Source organism: Anthonomus grandis, unplaced genomic scaffold, assembly GCF_022605725.1.
Source record: "Anthonomus grandis grandis unplaced genomic scaffold, icAntGran1.3 ctg00000301.1, whole genome shotgun sequence".
Taxonomy (NCBI): domain Eukaryota; kingdom Metazoa; phylum Arthropoda; class Insecta; order Coleoptera; family Curculionidae; genus Anthonomus; species Anthonomus grandis.
In genome coordinates, this window is record NW_026088453.1 from 16039 (window position 1) to 35614 (window position 19576).

At 30.7% G+C, this 19576-nt stretch overlaps 1 protein-coding gene across 4 annotated transcripts in view; it reads right to left on the reverse strand.

The window, feature by feature from the left end:
- Positions 1-2271: 2271 nt before the first annotated feature.
- The window catches only part of LOC126749554 (uncharacterized), a 56595-nt gene continuing 39290 nt past the window's right edge, over positions 2272-19576 (reverse strand). For 2 of the 4 annotated variants that reach the window (XM_050459267.1, XM_050459266.1), the window contains exons 2-4: positions 3002-3292; positions 2812-2946; positions 2273-2740 (exon numbers count right to left, since the gene is read on the reverse strand). In XM_050459267.1, coding sequence (XP_050315224.1) covers positions 2883-2946; positions 3002-3292 — 355 coding nt within the window. In that variant the 3' untranslated portion in view covers positions 2273-2740; positions 2812-2882. Of the gene's footprint in view, positions 2741-2811; positions 2947-3001; positions 3293-4533; positions 4927-19576 lie in introns of those variants that run through there. The other 2 variants (XM_050459268.1, XM_050459265.1) reach the window with 2 other exon arrangements.

Consider the following 19576-nt stretch of genomic DNA (forward strand, 5'->3'; position numbering starts at 1 on the left):
TTTTTAAATGAAAGCTCTATCTTTAATACCAAAAAAGTTATGCAAAATTTTCGATCTAAAAAAGTACATGTTAATTGTAAAAAACCGAAATTTCGATTTTTCTTAAAAACTATAATTTTTTCAATTTTGATAATTACGCGAAAGGTGCCCCTTCGCTAGGAGTACTTAACAGTTTTTAAATGAAAGCTCTATCTTTAATACCAAAAAAGTTATGCAAAATTTTCGATCTAAAAAAGTACATGTTATTTGTAAAAAACCGAAATTTCAATTTTTCTCAAAAACTATAATTTTTTTCAATTTTGATAATTATGTGCAAGATGCCTCTTCGCTAGGAGTACTTAACAGTTTTTAAATGAAGGCTCTATCTTTAATAGCAAAAAAGTTATGCAAAATTTTCGATCTAAAAAAGTACATGTTAATTGTAAAAAACCGAAATTTCGATTTTTCTCAAAAACTATAATTTTTTCAATTTTGATAATTACGCGAAAGGTGCCCCTTCGCTAGGAGTACTTAACAGTTTTTAAATGAAAGCTCTATCTTTAATAACAAAAAAGTTATGCAAAATTTTCGATCTAAAAAAGTACATGTTAATTGTAAAAAACCGAAATTTCAATTTTTCTCAAAAACTATAATTTTTTCAATTTTGATAATTATGTGCAAGGTGCCCCTTCGCAAGGAGTACTTGACTGTTTTTAAATGAAAGCTCTATCTTTAATAACAAAAAAGTTATGCAAAATTTTCAATATAAAAAAGTACATGTTAATTGTAAAAAACCGAAATTTCGATTTTTTTCAAAAACTATAATTTTTTAAATTTTAATAATTATGTGCAAGATGCCTCTTCGCTAGGAGTACTTGACTGTTTTTAAATGAAAGCTCTATCTTTAATAACAAAAAAGTAATGCAAAATTTTCGATCTAAAAAAGTACATGTTAATCGTAAAAAACGGAAATTTCGATTTTTCTCAAAAACTATAATTTTTTCAATTTTGATAATTACGCGAAAGGTGCCCCTTCGCTAGGAGTACTTAACAGTTTTTAAATGAAAGCTCTATCTTTAATAACAAAAAAGTTATGCAAAATTTTCGATCTAAAAAAGTACATGTTAATTGTAAAAAACCGAAATTTCGATTTTTCTTAAAAACTATAATTTTTTTAATTTTGATAACTATGTGCAAGGTGCCCCTTTGCGAGGAGTACTTGGCAGTTTTTAAATGAAAGCTCTATCTTTAATAACAAAAAAGTTATGCAAAATTTTCGATCTAAAAAAGTACATGTTAATTGTAAAAAACCGAAATTTCGATTTTTCTCAAAAACTATAATTTTTTCAATTTTGATAATTACGCGAAAGGTGCCCCTTCGCTAGGAGTACTTAACAGTTTTTAAATGAAAGCTCTATCTTTAATAACAAAAAAGTTATGCAAAATTTTCGATCTAAAAAAGTACATGTTAATTGTAAAAAACCGATATTTCGATTTTTCTCAAAAACCATAATTTTTTTAATTTTGATAATTATGTGCAAGGTGCCCCTTTGCGAGGAGTACTTGTCAGTTTTTAAATGAAAGCTCTATCTTTAATAACAAAAAAGTTATGCAAAATTTTCGATCCAAAAAAGTACATGTTAATTGTAAAAAACCAAAATTTCGATTTTTCTCAAAAACTATAATTTTTTCAATTTTAATAATTATGTGCAAGGTGCCCCTTCGCTAGGAGTACTTGACTGTTTTTAAATGAAAGCTCTATCTTTAATAACAAAAAAGTAATGCAAAATTTTCGATCTAAAAAAGTACATGTTAATTGTAAAAAACCGAAATTTCGATTTTTGTCAAAAACTATAATTTTTTTAATTTTGATAATTATGTGCAAGGTGCCCCTTTGCGAGGAGTACCTGGCAGTTTTTAAATGAAAGCTCTATCTTTAATAACAAAAAAGTTATGCAAAATTTTCGATCTAAAAAAGTACATGTTAATCGTAAAAAACCTAAATTTCGATTTTTCTCAAAAACTATAATTTTTTCAATTTTGATAATTATGTGCAAGGTGCCCCTTTGCGAGGAGTACTTGGCAGTTTTTAAATGAAAGCTCTATCTTTAATAACAAAAAAGTTATGCAAAATTTTCGATCTAAAAAAGTACATGTTAATCGTAAAAAACATAAATTTCGATTTTTCTCAAAAACTATATTTTTTTCAATTTTGATATTTATGTGCAAGGTGCCCCTTTGCATGGAGTACTTGACAGTTTTTAAATGAAAGCTCTATCTTTAATAACAAAAAAGTTATGCAAAATTTTAAAACTAATAAACTTTGTGAAATTTCAGTTTTTCCACGTTTCAAGTTTTTTTTTACAATGAGTGCGACAGAGATAAACTTATAAGCTACAAAGTCCACCCACAAGTCAGTTTTGACCCCTGTTGACTTTTTTTAAATTTTCTTACTAAAAACTGATTTAAAAGACTTAATCGTACTATCCCCCTAGCACATTCCGTTCTACAATAATTATAAAAACAAACACGATATAGCTTGACTTGCCTTAATCCTAACTTCTTCTGACTCGTCTTGCATCAGTCTGTTCAGTTTATCACAGACAGTTTCCAGTGAAACTTTCGGTTTATTCTCGGGTAGTAGTTCGGCGTAGAACAAACCGATGACAAGGGCGGGATTGGCCCTTAGACGCCACCTTTAAACCAACTCGTCCTCGATTTGACCCCCAAATAACCTTGATATCTTTGATTCCATAAATCCCTAATTAAATTCAAAATATATCACAGACGAACTGCATGAATATTACATTTAAGGTGCTGCCATTTACTTACCATGCGTTTAATTAACTCCCCAATAAAATCCGTGAACATCAAGTCGGTGTCATCGCCCAAACACTCCTGGATCATGCGGTATACCTCCGGAAAATCCAGATAAGGGCCAACCTTCTGCATTGTACTTTTACAGGCCTAAATGGGGTCCATGCATGAGTTAAGTGAGTAAAATGATCCAAAAAAGTCATACCTTGACAATATACACGTCTGGAGCGCATAGATGCAAGAGTAAAGTGATGAGGTTCCCTTGGATCTCACTCGATCCTTGAATGCCTCCAAATTGGTCTCCTGGCCAAAGGATGTTGCCAGATCTCCTAATAACTGGATCGAGGATCTCCTTAGACGTGGATCCTCTTGACTGAATAGCAACTTGATCCTCACTGCTCCGGTAACTTGAAAGGAACTGAATTTGTACCCTGGCAAACTGTTCAGGAGTTTCGAGAAGGATTGCAGGGACTCCAGGATCAGCTCGCTTTCGTTCCTAGATAAGGAAGAATAGGTCGATCATTTTGTAAATGATTATATTAAGAGTAGAACCTTTCAAGGAACCTACAGTTGAGTAGCTCGTTGTCGAGTTATTTCTTCGGGTCCTATTTATTTATTAAGAAATAAATCCTGGAATTTTTACTGAATTGACTTAGAAAATGGACAATATTGATAATGTGGACTAAAAACTCATTAAAATCCATATCGAGATTTGATCACCAGAAACAAAGTCTGTGATAATCACAGGAAAGCTTGCCGGTCAATAAAATCAATCAATTAATAAATTGTCACTGCCAAAATTAGATGTTTTATTTGTAATTCTCATGGTAGAGATTTATTCAAAGTAAGTATATGTAAACGGAATCCAGGTATTTGAGGTTTTTAAAGAAAAAGAGAGAGAAGAAGAAGAAGAAAAAGAAGAAGCAGAAGAAACTTTGGGTTCAACTGCTTGTAAAAAATCAATAATTTTGTCCAGGCATTTAAAAAAGAGGAAGAAGGAGAAGAGAAGTAGAATGTAGCCAAAGTGCGAGAGAAATGAGGGAGGGAAAGGGATAGACAATGAGACGCCCACAGGAGTGGAGGAAACCAGAGGGTTGTCTGTCCATTTTCCTACCTCGTTTCCCTCTCACACTCGTTACTGCTACTTCTCTTCTTCTTCTTCTTTTTCAACGGTGTCAAATACTCGGAAGAAGTTATTGATTTGCCAAACCTGCCATTCTGCCCATCATTTGGGCAACTTATAACAATAAATGTTTTTTTTGGACTTTTATTGTAATGGGATTTTTAGTCCCGAGGGTTCGTATGTCAAAGAAACCACTTATGTCGGGAAATCTCAGTTAATTCACCTCAGTTATGGGCTTAGTTTTAACACCTTTTAATAACAAAATAGATAACATAAATTGCTAGCCAAGAAACAGGACAGTTGTAACCTTACCTATTAATAATAAAAGCACTGACCCGGATTAAAACCTTTTAACGGAACCACAGAGTCAAAAGCGCCATACTTCTTTATTAAATGGTGATAAACGAAGTAATAATCATACGAATACTCCGAGCAGAAATGTAGGGTTTAAAGAATGTCACACATTTCCACAAATAAATAAAAAATTTAAGACGCCCGATATTCTAATAGAACGAACTATAGCAAATTTAGAGGTCGTTTCGCTACATTATATATTTTGTTTGTGGTTTGATATTTTTTTTTAATTTTCAAAATTTTTAAGTTAAGAAACTTACCCCAAATTGTTATAATCCAAACAGTTCATTAAAATGCCCAGTATCTGATTGCAGTACCGCACCACGAGCTCCTTATTCAAATTCTCCGGGGCATACCCCGACCTTCCGCACCCAGCAGCTCTGGTCCAGCTGGACATCCAAAATCATCTCCAATAGGTTTTCTATTAAAACCACCTGTTTGCTCTCTACATTGTCCTTGATCAAGTAGGTAAAGAAAGCGACCACTACCGTCCACTGAGGTATCAGGTCCGACCGAATACTGGGCCCATAAAGGAGGCGATCCATGACAAAGTGTGCTACATGTCTGCACATACGTCCCCCACCACTGTTTCGGTCATTTTTAGAAAGAGAAGTTAGTCCTGGTCGTTGCAGAGAGAGCTGGAGAATAAAAGATATGCTCACATGTGAACGAGTGAGTCAACCCATATCCCCCACCCGCCCCACACTGTTTATCAGTAAGAAATTATATACCCCCCCCTCTTTCAAATTTTTTCATAATTTTTTTTTATTCGAATTCCAACTAACTATAACAGCGGATTATTCTGATCACCTAGATTACGAAAACACCGGGTTATAACAGGATCCGAGCAGAACTAAGGAAATGAGAGCACTTTGAAAATCCTGAAAAAGTCGTTTTCGACGTCCGTTTTTGAGGCCGAAAATGGGCTACAAAAATGCCATATCTCGGCTCTCGTAGAAGCTACGACCTTGCGGATGGTCTCGTTGGATTCAGAAGGACGAAACTAAGACAAAACCGTTGGTATTTTCACGATAGCTCATATAGAAGCCGAGATATGAGCCTTCAAAGTTTGGGTTTTTTCATTTTTCGGGTATACCCCCCCGTATCGAATTTTTTCACCAAAAATTGATTTTTTTCAAAGTCAAACTAAGTATACCAGCGTCTTATTCTGATCACCTAGATTACGAAAACACCGGGTTATAACAGGATCCGAGCAGAACTAAGGGAATGAGAGCACTTTGAAAATCCTGAAAAAGTCGTTTTCGACGTCCGTTTTTGAGGCCAAAAATGGGCTACAAAAATGCCATATCTCGGCTCTCGTAGAAGCTACGATCTTGCGGATGGTCTCGTTGGATTCAGAAGGACGAAACTAAGACAAAACCGTTGGAATTTTCATGATAATTCATATAGAAGCCGAGATATCGACCTTCAAAGTTTGAGTTTTTTCATTTTTCGGGTATACCCCCCCGTATCGAATTTTTTCACCAAAAATTGATTTTTTCGAAATCAAACTAAGTATACCAGCGTCTTATTCTGATCACCTAGATTACGAAAACACCGGGTTATAACAGGATCCGAGCAGAACTAAGGGAATGAGAGCACTTTGAAAATCCTGAAAAAGTCGTTTTCGACGTCCGTTTTTGAGGCCAAAAATGGGCTACAAAAATGCCATATCTCGGCTCTCGTAGAAGCTACGATCTTGCGGATGGTCTCGTTGGATTCAGAAGGACGAAACTAAGACAAAACCGTTGGAATTTTCATGATAATTCATATAGAAGACGAGATATGAGCCTTCAAAGTTTGGGTTTCTTCATTTTTCGGGTATACCCCCCCGTATCGAATTTTTTCACCAAAAATTGATTTTTTTCAAAGTCAAACTAAGTATACCAGCGTCTTATTCTGATCACCTAGATTACGAAAACACCGGGTTATAACAGGATCCGAGCAGAACTAAGGGAATGAGAGCACTTTGAAAATCCTGAAAAAGTCGTTTTCGACGTCCGTTTTTGAGGCCAAAAATGGGCTACAAAAATGCCATATCTCGGCTCTCGTAGAAGCTACGACCTTGCGGATGGTCTCGTTGGATTCAGAAGGACGAAACTAAGACAAAACCGTTGGAATTTTCACGATAGCTCATATAGAAGCCGAGATATGAGCCTTCAAAGTTTGGGTTTTTTCATTTTTCGGGTATACCCCCCCGTATCGAATTTTTTCACCAAAAATTAATTTTTTCGAAATCAAACTAAGTATACCAGCGTCTTATTCTGATCACCTAGATTACGAAAACACCGGGTTATAACAGGATTCAAGCAGAACTAAGGGAATGAGAGCACTTTGAAAATCCTGAAAAAGTCGTTTTCGACGTCCGTTTTTGAGGCCAAAAATGGGCTACAAAAATGCCATATCTCGGCTCTCGTAGAAGCTACGACCTTGCGGATGGTCTCGTTGGATTCAGAAGGACGAAACTAAGACAAAACCGTTGGAATTTTCACGATAGCTCCCATAGAAGCCGAGATATCGACCTTCAAAATTTGAGTTTTTTCATTTTTCGGGTATACCCCCCCGTATCGAATTTTTTCACCAAAAATTGATTTTTTCGAAATCAAACTAAGTATACCAGCGTCTTATTCTGATCACCTAGATTACGAAAACACCGGGTTATAACAGGATCCGAGCAGAACTAAGGAGCCTTCAAAGTTTGGGTTTTTTCATTTTTCGGGTATACCCCCCCGTATCGAATTTTTTCACCAAAAATTGATTTTTTCGAAATCAAACTAAGTATACCAGCGTCTTATTCTGATCACCTAGATTACGAAAACACCGGGTTATAACAGGATTCAAGCAGAACTAAGGGAATGAGAGCACTTTGAAAATCCTGAAAAAGTCGTTTTCGACGTCCGTTTTTGAGGCCAAAAATGGGCTACAAAAATGCCATATCTCGGCTCTCGTAGAAGCTACGACCTTGCGGATGGTCTCGTTGGATTCAGAAGGACGAAACTAAGACAAAACCGTTGGAATTTTCCCGATAGCTCATATACAAGCCGAGATATGAGCCTTCAAAGTTTGGGTTTTTTCATTTTTCGGGTATACCCCCCCGTATCGAATTTTTTCACCAAAAATTGATTTTTTTCAAAGTCAAACTAAGTATACCAGCGTCTTATTCTGATCACCTAGATTACGAAAACACCGGGTTATAACAGGATCCGAGCAGAACTAAGGGAATGAGAGCACTTTGAAAATCCTGAAAAAGTCGTTTTCGACGTCCGTTTTTGAGGCCAAAAATGGGCTACAAAAATGCCATATCTCAGCTCTCGTAAAAGCTACGACCTTGCGGATGGTCTCGTTGGATTCAGAAGGACGAAACTAAGACAAAACCGTTGGAATTTTCACGATAGCTCCCATAGAAGCCGAGATATCGACCTTCAAAGTTTGAGTTTTTTCATTTTTCGGGTATACCCCCCCGTATCGAATTTTTTCACCAAAAATTGATTTTTTCGAAATCAAACTAAGTATACCAGCGTCTTATTCTGATCACCTAGATTACGAAAACACCGGGTTATAACAGGATCCGAGCAGAACTAAGGGAATGAGAGCACTTTGAAAATTCTGAAAAAGTCGTTTTCGACGTCCGTTTTTAAAGCCAAAAATGGGCTACAAAAATGCCATATCTCGGCTCTCGTAGAAGCTACGACCTTGCGGATGGTCTCGTTGGATTCAGAAGGAAGAAACTAAGACAAAACCGTTGGAATTTTCCCGATAGCTCATATACAAGCCGAGATATGAGCCTTCAAAGTTTGGGTTTCTTCATTTTTCGGGTATACCCCCCAGTATCGAATTTTTTCACCAAAAATTGATTTTTTTCAAAGTCAAACTAAGTATACCAGCGTCTTATTCTGATCACCTAGATTACGAAAACACCGGGTTATAACAGGATCCGAGCAGAACTAAGGGAATGAGAGCACTTTGAAAATCCTGAAAAAGTCGTTTTCGACGTCCGTTTTTGAGGCCAAAAATGGGCTACAAAAATGCCATATCTCAGCTCTCGTAAAAGCTACGACCTTGCGGATGGTCTCGTTGGATTCAGAAGGACGAAACTAAGACAAAACCGTTGGAATTTTCACGATAGCTCATATAGAAGCCGAGATATGAGCCTTCAAAGTTTGGGTTTTTTCATTTTTCTGGTATACCCCCCCGTATCGAATTTTTTCACCAAAAATTGATTTTTTTCAAAGTCAAACTAAGTATACCAGCGTCTTATTCTGATCACCTAGATTACGAAAACACCGGGTTATAACAGGATCCGAGCAGAACTAAGGGAATGAGAGCACTTTGAAAATCCTGAAAAAGTCGTTTTCGACGTCCGTTTTTGAGGCCAAAAATGGGCAACAAAAATGCCATATCTCGGCTCTCGTAGAAGCTACGATCTTGCGGATGGTCTCGTTGGATTCAGAAGGACGAAAATAAGACAAAACCGTTGGAATTTTCACGATAGCTCCCATAGAAGCCGAGATATCGACCTTCAAAGTTTGAGTTTTTTAATTTTTCGGGTATACCCCCCCGTATCAAATTTTTTCACCAAAAATTGATTTTTTTCAAAGTCAAACTAAGTATACCAGCGTCTTATTCTGATCACCTAGATTACGAAAACACCGGGTTATAACAGGATCCGAGCAGAACTAAGGGAATGAGAGCACTTTGAAAATCCTGAAAAAGTCGTTTTCGACGTCCGTTTTTGACGCCAAAAATGGGCTACAAAAATGCCATATCTCGGCTCTCGTAGAAGCTACGACCTTGCGGATGGTCTCGTTGGATTCAGAAGGACGAAACTAAGACAAAACCGTTGGAATTTTCATGATAATTCATATAGAAGCCGAGATATGAGCCTTCAAAATTTTCGATCTAAAAAAGTACATGTTAATTGTAAAAAACCGAAATTTCGATTTTTCTCAAAAACTATAATTTTTTTCAATTTTGATAATTAGGTGCAAGGTGCCCCTTCGCTAGGAGTACCTGACTGTTTTTAAATGAAAGCTCTATCTTTAATAACAAAAAAGTTATGCAACATTTTCGATCTAAAAAAGTACATGTTAATTGTAAAAAACCGAAATTTCGATTTTTTTCAAAAACTATAATTTTTTCAATTTTAATAATTATGTGCAAGGTGCTCCTTTGCCAGGAGTGCTTGGCAGTTTTTAAATGAAAGCTTTATCTTTAATAACAAAAAAGGTATGCAAAATTTTCGATCTAAAAAAGTACATGTTATTTGTAAAAAACCGAAATTTCGATTTTTTTCAAAAACTATAATTTTTTAGATTTTGATTATTACGTACAAAGTGCCCCTTTGCCAGGAGTGCTTGGCAGTTTTTAAATGAAAGCTTTATCTTTAATAACAAAAAAGTTATGCAAAATTTTCGATCTAAAAAAGTACATGTTAATTGTAAAAAACCGAAATTTCGATTTATTTCAAAGACTACAATTTTTTCAATTTTGATAATTACGCGAAAGGTGCCCCTTCGCTAGGAGTACTTAACAGTTTTTAAATGAAAGCTCTATCTTTAATAACAAAAAAGTTATGCAAAATTTTCGATCTAAAAAAGTACATGTTAATTGTAAAAAACGGAAATTTCGATTTTTTTCAAAAACTATAATTTTTTAAATTTTAATAATTACGTGCAAGATGCCTCTGCGCTAGGAGTACTTAACAGTTTTTAAATGAAAGCTCTATCTTTAATAACAAAAAAGTTATGCAAAATTTTCGATCTAAAAAAGTACATGTTAATTGTAAAAAACCGAAATTTCGATTTTTCTCAAGAACTATAATTTTTTCAATTTTCATAATTATGTGCAAGGTGCCTCTTCGCTAGGAGTACTTGACTGTTTTTAAATGAAAGCTCTATCTTTAATAACAAAAAAGTTATGCAAAATTTTCGATCCAAAAAAGTACATGTTAATTGTAAAAAACCAAAATTTCGATTTTTCTCAAAAACTATAATTTTTTCAATTTTAATAATTATGTGCAAGGTGCCCCTTCGCTAGGAGTACTTGACTGTTTTTAAATGAAAGCTCTATCTTTAATAACAAAAAAGTAATGCAAAATTTTCGATCTAAAAAAGTACATGTTAATTGTAAAAAACGGAAATTTCGATTTTTTTCAAAAACTATAATTTTTTAAATTTTAATAATTATGTGCAAGATGCCTCTGCGCTAGGAGTACTTAACAGTTTTTAAATGAAAGCTCTATCTTTAATAACAAAAAAGTTATGCAAAATTTTCGATCTAAAAAAGTACATGTTAATTGTAAAAAACCGAAATTTCGATTTTTCTCAAGAACTATAATTTTTTCAATTTTGATAATTATGTGCAAGGTGCCCCTTCGCTAGGAGTACTTGACTGTTTTTAAATGAAAGCTCTATCTTTAATAACAAAAAAGTTATGCAAAATTTTCGATATAAAAAAGTACATGTTAATTGTAAAAAACCGAAATTTCGATTTTTTTCAAAAACTATAATTTTTTAAATTTTAATAATTATATGCAAGATGCCTCTTCGCTAGGAGTACTTAACAGTTTTTAAATGAAGGCTCTATCTTTAATAGCAAAAAAGTTATGCAAAATTTTCGATCTAAAAAAGTACATGTTAATTGTAAAAAACCGAAATTTAAATTTTTTTTCAAAAACTACAATTTTTTTAGTTTTTGATTATTACGTACAAGGTGCCCCTTTGCGAGGAGTACTTGGCAGTTTTTAAATGAAAGCTCTATCTTTAATACCAAAAAAGTTATGCAAAATTTTCGATCTAAAAAAGTACATGTTAATTGTAAAAAACCGAAATTTCGATTTTTCTTAAAAACTATAATTTTTTCAATTTAGATAATTACGCGAAAGGTGCCCCTTCGCTAGGAGTACTTAACAGTTTTTAAATGAAAGCTCTATCTTTAATACCAAAAAAGTTATGCAAAATTTTCGATCTAAAAAAGTACATGTTATTTGTAAAAAACCGAAATTTCAATTTTTCTCAAAAACTATAATTTTTTTCAATTTTGATAATTATGTGCAAGATGCCTCTTCGCTAGGAGTACTTAACAGTTTTTAAATGAAGGCTCTATCTTTAATAGCAAAAAAGTTATGCAAAATTTTCGATCTAAAAAAGTACATGTTAATTGTAAAAAACCGAAATTTCGATTTTTCTCAAAAACTATAATTTTTTCAATTTTGATAATTACGCGAAAGGTGCCCCTTCGCTAGGAGTACTTAACAGTTTTTAAATGAAAGCTCTATCTTTAATAACAAAAAAGTTATGCAAAATTTTCGATCTAAAAAAGTACATGTTAATTGTAAAAAACCGAAATTTCAATTTTTCTCAAAAACTATAATTTTTTCAATTTTGATAATTATGTGCAAGGTGCCCCTTCGCAAGGAGTACTTGACTGTTTTTAAATGAAAGCTCTATCTTTAATAACAAAAAAGTTATGCAAAATTTTCGGTATAAAAAAGTACATGTTAATTGTAAAAAACCGAAATTTCGATTTTTTTCAAAAACTATAATTTTTTAAATTTTAATAATTATGTGCAAGATGCCTCTTCGCTAGGAGTACTTGACTGTTTTTAAATGAAAGCTCTATCTTTAATAACAAAAAAGTAATGCAAAATTTTCGATCTAAAAAAGTACATGTTAATCGTAAAAAACCGAAATTTCGATTTTTCTCAAAAACTATAATTTTTTCAATTTTGATAATTACGCGAAAGGTGCCCCTTCACTAGGAGTACTTAACAGTTTTTAAATGAAAGCTCTATCTTTAATAACAAAAAAGTTATGCAAAATTTTCGATCTAAAAAAGTACATGTTAATTGTAAAAAACCGAAATTTCGATTTTTCTTAAAAACTATAATTTTTTTAATTTTGATAACTATGTGCAAGGTGCCCCTTTGCGAGGAGTACTTGGCAGTTTTTAAATGAAAGCTCTATCTTTAATAACAAAAAAGTTATGCAAAATTTTCGATCTAAAAAAGTACATGTTATTTGTAAAAAACCGAAATTTCAATTTTTCTCAAAAACTATAATTTTTTTCAATTTTGATAATTATGTGCAAGATGCCTCTTCGCTAGGAGTACTTAACAGTTTTTAAATGAAGGCTCTATCTTTAATAGCAAAAAAGTTATGCAAAATTTTCGATCTAAAAAAGTACATGTTAATTGTAAAAAACCGAAATTTCGATTTTTCTCAAAAACTATAATTTTTTCAATTTTGATAATTACGCGAAAGGTGCCCCTTCGCTAGGAGTACTTAACAGTTTTTAAATGAAAGCTCTATCTTTAATAACAAAAAAGTTATGCAAAATTTTCGATCTAAAAAAGTACATGTTAATTGTAAAAAACCGAAATTTCAATTTTTCTCAAAAACTATAATTTTTTCAATTTTGATAATTATGTGCAAGGTGCCCCTTCGCAAGGAGTACTTGACTGTTTTTAAATGAAAGCTCTATCTTTAATAACAAAAAAGTTATGCAAAATTTTCGATATAAAAAAGTACATGTTAATTGTAAAAAACCGAAATTTCGATTTTTTTCAAAAACTATAATTTTTTAAATTTTAATAATTATGTGCAAGATGCCTCTTCGCTAGGAGTACTTGACTGTTTTTAAATGAAAGCTCTATCTTTAATAACAAAAAAGTAATGCAAAATTTTCGATCTAAAAAAGTACATGTTAATCGTAAAAAACCGAAATTTCGATTTTTCTCAAAAACTATAATTTTTTCAATTTTGATAATTACGCGAAAGGTGCTCCTTCGCTAGGAGTACTTAACAGTTTTTAAATGAAAGCTCTATCTTTAATAACAAAAAAGTTATGCAAAATTTTCGATCTAAAAAAGTACATGTTAATTGTAAAAAACCGAAATTTCGATTTTTCTTAAAAACTATAATTTTTTTAATTTTGATAACTATGTGCAAGGTGCCCCTTTGCGAGGAGTACTTGGCAGTTTTTAAATGAAAGCTCTATCTTTAATAACAAAAAAGTTATGCAAAATTTTCGATCTAAAAAAGTACATGTTAATTGTAAAAAACCGAAATTTCGATTTTTCTCAAAAACTATAATTTTTTCAATTTTGATAATTACGCGAAAGGTGCCCCTTCGCTAGGAGTACTTAACAGTTTTTAAATGAAAGCTCTATCTTTAATAACAAAAAAGTTATGCAAAATTTTCGATCTAAAAAAGTACATGTTAATTGTAAAAAACCGAAATTTCAATTTTTCTCAAAAACTATAATTTTTTCAATTTTGATAATTATGTGCAAGGTGCCCCTTCGCAAGGAGTACTTGACTGTTTTTAAATGAAAGCTCTATCTTTAATAACAAAAAAGTTATGCAAAATTTTCGATATAAAAAAGTACATGTTAATTGTAAAAAACCGAAATTTCGATTTTTTTCAAAAACTATAATTTTTTAAATTTTAATAATTATGTGCAAGATGCCTCTTCGCTAGGAGTACTTGACTGTTTTTAAATGAAAGCTCTATCTTTAATAACAAAAAAGTAATGCAAAATTTTCGATCTAAAAAAGTACATGTTAATCGTAAAAAACCGAAATTTCGATTTTTCTCAAAAACTATAATTTTTTCAATTTTGATAATTACGCGAAAGGTGCCCCTTCACTAGGAGTACTTAACAGTTTTTAAATGAAAGCTCTATCTTTAATAACAAAAAAGTTATGCAAAATTTTCGATCTAAAAAAGTACATGTTAATTGTAAAAAACCGAAATTTCGATTTTTCTTAAAAACTATAATTTTTTTAATTTTGATAACTATGTGCAAGGTGCCCCTTTGCGAGGAGTACTTGGCAGTTTTTAAATGAAAGCTCTATCTTTAATAACAAAAAAGTTATGCAAAATTTTCGATCTAAAAAAGTACATGTTATTTGTAAAAAACCGAAATTTCAATTTTTCTCAAAAACTATAATTTTTTTCAATTTTGATAATTATGTGCAAGATGCCTCTTCGCTAGGAGTACTTAACAGTTTTTAAATGAAGGCTCTATCTTTAATAGCAAAAAAGTTATGCAAAATTTTCGATCTAAAAAAGTACATGTTAATTGTAAAAAACCGAAATTTCGATTTTTCTCAAAAACTATAATTTTTTCAATTTTGATAATTACGCGAAAGGTGCCCCTTCGCTAGGAGTACTTAACAGTTTTTAAATGAAAGCTCTATCTTTAATAACAAAAAAGTTATGCAAAATTTTCGATCTAAAAAAGTACATGTTAATTGTAAAAAACCGAAATTTCAATTTTTCTCAAAAACTATAATTTTTTCAATTTTGATAATTATGTGCAAGGTGCCCCTTCGCAAGGAGTACTTGACTGTTTTTAAATGAAAGCTCTATCTTTAATAACAAAAAAGTTATGCAAAATTTTCGATATAAAAAAGTACATGTTAATTGTAAAAAACCGAAATTTCGATTTTTTTCAAAAACTATAATTTTTTAAATTTTAATAATTATGTGCAAGATGCCTCTTCGCTAGGAGTACTTGACTGTTTTTAAATGAAAGCTCTATCTTTAATAACAAAAAAGTAATGCAAAATTTTCGATCTAAAAAAGTACATGTTAATCGTAAAAAACCGAAATTTCGATTTTTCTCAAAAACTATAATTTTTTCAATTTTGATAATTACGCGAAAGGTGCCCCTTCGCTAGGAGTACTTAACAGTTTTTAAATGAAAGCTCTATCTTTAATAACAAAAAAGTTATGCAAAATTTTCGATCTAAAAAAGTACATGTTAATTGTAAAAAACCGAAATTTCGATTTTTCTTAAAAACTATAATTTTTTTAATTTTGATAACTATGTGCAAGGTGCCCCTTTGCGAGGAGTACTTGGCAGTTTTTAAATGAAAGCTCTATCTTTAATAACAAAAAAGTTATGCAAAATTTTCGATCTAAAAAAGTACATGTTAATTGTAAAAAACCGAAATTTCGATTTTTCTCAAAAACTATAATTTTTTCAATTTTGATAATTACGCGAAAGGTGCCCCTTCGCTAGGAGTACTTAACAGTTTTTAAATGAAAGCTCTATCTTTAATAACAAAAAAGTTATGCAAAATTTTCGATCTAAAAAAGTACATGTTAATTGTAAAAAACCGAAATTTCGATTTTTCTTAAAAACTATAATTTTTTCAATTTTGATAATTATGTGCAAGGTGCCCCTTTGCGAGGAGTACTTGGCAGTTTTTAAATGAAAGCTCTATCTTTAATAACAAAAAAGTTATGCAAAATTTTCGATATAAAAAAGTACATGTTAATTGTAAAAAACCGAAATTTCGATTTTTTTCAAAAACTATAATTTTTTAAATTTTAATAATTATGTGCAAGATGCCTCTTCGCTAGGAGTACTTGACTGTTTTTAAATGAAAGCTCTATCTTTAATAACAAAAAAGTAATGCAAAATTTTCGATCTAAAAAAGTACATGTTAATCGTAAAAAACATAAATTACGATTTTTCTCAAAAACTATATTTTTTTCAATTTTGATAATTATGTGCAAGGTGCCCCTTTGCGAGGAGTACTTGGCAGTTTTTAAATGAAAGCTCTATCTTTAATAACAAAAAAGTAATGCAAAATTTTCGATCTAAAAAAGTACATGTTAATCGTAAAAAACCGAAATTTCGATTTTTCTCAAAAACTATAATTTTTTCAATTTTGATAATTACGCGAAAGGTGCCCCTTCGCTAGGAGTACTTAACAGTTTTTAAATGAAAGCTCTATCTTTAATAACAAAAAAGTTATGCAAAATTTTCGATCTAAAAAAGTACATGTTAATTGTATAAAACCGAAATTTCGATTTTTCTCAAAAACTATAATTTTTTCAATTTTGATAATTATGTGCAAGGTGCCCCTTTGCGAGGAGTACTTGGCAGTTTTTAAATGAAAGCTCTATCTTTAATAACAAAAAAGTTATGCAAAATTTTCGATCTAAAAAAGTACATGTTAATTTAAAAAACCGAAATTTCGATTTATTTCAAAGACTACAATTTTTTCAATTTTGATAATTATGTGCAAGGTGCCCCTTTGCGAGGAGTACTTAACAGTTTTTAAATGAAAGCTCTATCTTTAATAACAAAAAAGTTATGCAAAATTTTCGATCTAAAAAAGTACATGTTAATTGTAAAAAACCGAAATTTCGATTTTTCTTAAAAACTATAATTTTTTCAATTTTGATAATTATGTGCAAGGTGCCCCTTTGCGAGGAGTACTTGGCAGTTTTTAAATGAAAGCTCTATCTTTAATAACAAAAAAGTTATGCAAAATTTTCGATATAAAAAAGTACATGTTAATTGTAAAAAACCGAAATTTCGATTTTTTTCAAAAACTATAATTTTTTAAATTTTAATAATTATGTGCAAGATGCCTCTTCGCTAGGAGTACTTGACTGTTTTTAAATGAAAGCTCTATCTTTAATAACAAAAAAGTAATGCAAAATTTTCGATCTAAAAAAGTACATGTTAATCGTAAAAAACATAAATTACGATTTTTCTCAAAAACTATATTTTTTTCAATTTTGATAATTATGTGCAAGGTGCCCCTTTGCGAGGAGTACTTGGCAGTTTTTAAATGAAAGCTCTATCTTTAATAACAAAAAAGTAATGCAAAATTTTCGATCTAAAAAAGTACATGTTAATCGTAAAAAACCGAAATTTCGATTTTTCTCAAAAACTATAATTTTTTCAATTTTGATAATTACGCGAAAGGTGCCCCTTCGCTAGGAGTACTTAACAGTTTTTAAATGAAAGCTCTATCTTTAATAACAAAAAAGTTATGCAAAATTTTCGATCTAAAAAAGTACATGTTAATTGTAAAAAACCGAAATTTCGATTTTTCTTAAAAACTATAATTTTTTTAATTTTGATAACTATGTGCAAGGTGCCCCTTTGCGAGGAGTACTTGGCAGTTTTTAAATGAAAGCTCTATCTTTAATAACAAAAAAGTTATGCAAAATTTTCGATCTAAAAAAGTACATGTTAATTGTAAAAAACGGAAATTTCGATTTTTTTCAAAAACTATAATTTTTTAAATTTTAATAATTATGTGCAAGATGCCTCTGCGCTAGGAGTACTTAACAGTTTTTAAATGAAAGCTCTATCTTTAATAACAAAAAAGTTATGCAAAATTTTCGATCTAAAAAAGTACATGTTAATTGTAAAAAACCGAAATTTCGATTTTTCTCAAGAACTATAATTTTTTCAATTTTCATAATTATGTGCAAGGTGCCTCTTCGCTAGGAGTACTTGACTGTTTTTAAATGAAAGCTCTATCTTTAATAACAAAAAAGTTATGCAAAATTTTCGATCCAAAAAAGTACATGTTAATTGTAAAAAACCAAAATTTCGATTTTTCTCAAAAACTATAATTTTTTCAATTTTAATAATTATGTGCAAGGTGCCCCTTCGCTAGGAGTACTTGACTGTTTTTAAATGAAAGCTCTATCTTTAATAACAAAAAAGTAATGCAAAATTTTCGATCTAAAAAAGTACATGTTAATTGTAAAAAACGGAAATTTCGATTTTTTTCAAAAACTATAATTTTTTAAATTTTAATAATTATGTGCAAGATGCCTCTGCGCTAGGAGTACTTAACAGTTTTTAAATGAAAGCTCTATCTTTAATAACAAAAAAGTTATGCAAAATTTTCGATCTAAAAAAGTACATGTTAATTGTAAAAAACCGAAATTTCGATTTTTCTCAAGAACTATAATTTTTTCAATTTTGATAATTATGTGCAAGGTGCCCCTTCGCTAGGAGTACTTGACTGTTTTTAAATGAAAGCTCTATCTTTAATAACAAAAAAGTTATGCAAAATTTTCGATATAAAAAAGTACATGTTAATTGTAAAAAACCGAAATTTCGATTTTTTTCAAAAACTATAATTTTTTAAATTTTAATAATTATATGCAAGATGCCTCTTCGCTAGGAGTACTTAACAGTTTTTAAATGAAGGCTCTATCTTTAATAGCAAAAAAGTTATGCAAAATTTTCGATCTAAAAAAGTACATGTTAATTGTAAAAAACCGAAATTTAAATTTTTTTTCAAAAACTACAATTTTTTTAGTTTTTGATTATTACGTACAAGGTGCCCCTTTGCGAGGAGTACTTGGCAGTTTTTAAATGAAAGCTCTATCTTTAATACCAAAAAAGTTATGCAAAATTTTCGATCTAAAAAAGTACATGTTAATTGTAAAAAACCGAAATTTCGATTTTTCTTAAAAACTATAATTTTTTCAATTTAGATAATTACGCGAAAGGTGCCCCTTCGCTAGGAGTACTTAACAGTTTTTAAATGAAAGCTCTATCTTTAATACCAAAAAAGTTATGCAAAATTTTCGATCTAAAAAAGTACATGTTATTTGTAAAAAACCGAAATTTCAATTTTTCTCAAAAACTATAATTTTTTTCAATTTTGATAATTATGTGCAAGATGCCTCTTCGCTAGGAGTACTTAACAGTTTTTAAATGAAGGCTCTATCTTTAATAGCAAAAAAGTTATGCAAAATTTTCGATCTAAAAAAGTACATGTTAATTGTAAAAAACCGAAATTTCGATTTTTCTCAAAAACTATAATTTTTTCAATTTTGATAATTACGCGAAAGGTGCCCCTTCGCTAGGAGTACTTAACAGTTTTTAAATGAAAGCTCTATCTTTAATAACAAAAAAGTTATGCAAAATTTTCGATCTAAAAAAGTACATGTTAATTGTAAAAAACCGAAATTTCAATTTTTCTCAAAAACTATAATTTTTTCAATTTTGATAATTATGTGCAAGGTGCCCCTTCGCAAGGAGTACTTGACTGTTTTTAAATGAAAGCTCTATCTTTAATAACAAAAAAGTTATGCAAAATTTTCGATATAAAAAAGTACATGTTAATTGTAAAAAACCGAAATTTCGATTTTTTTCAAAAACTATAATTTTTTAAATTTTAATAATTATGTGCAAGATGCCCCTTCGCTAGGAGTACTTGACTGTTTTTAAATGAAAGCTCTATCTTTAATAACAAAAAAGTAATGCAAAATTTTCGATCTAAAAAAGTACATGTTAATCGTAAAAAACCGAAATTTCGATTTTTCTCAAAAACTATAATTTTTTCAATTTTGATAATTACGCGAAAGGTGCCCCTTCACTAGGAGTACTTAACAGTTTTTAAATGAAAGCTCTATCTTTAATAACAAAAAAGTTATGCAAAATTTTCGATCTAAAAAAGTACATGTTAATTGTAAAAAACCGAAATTTCGATTTTTCTTAAAAACTATAATTTTTTTAATTTTGAT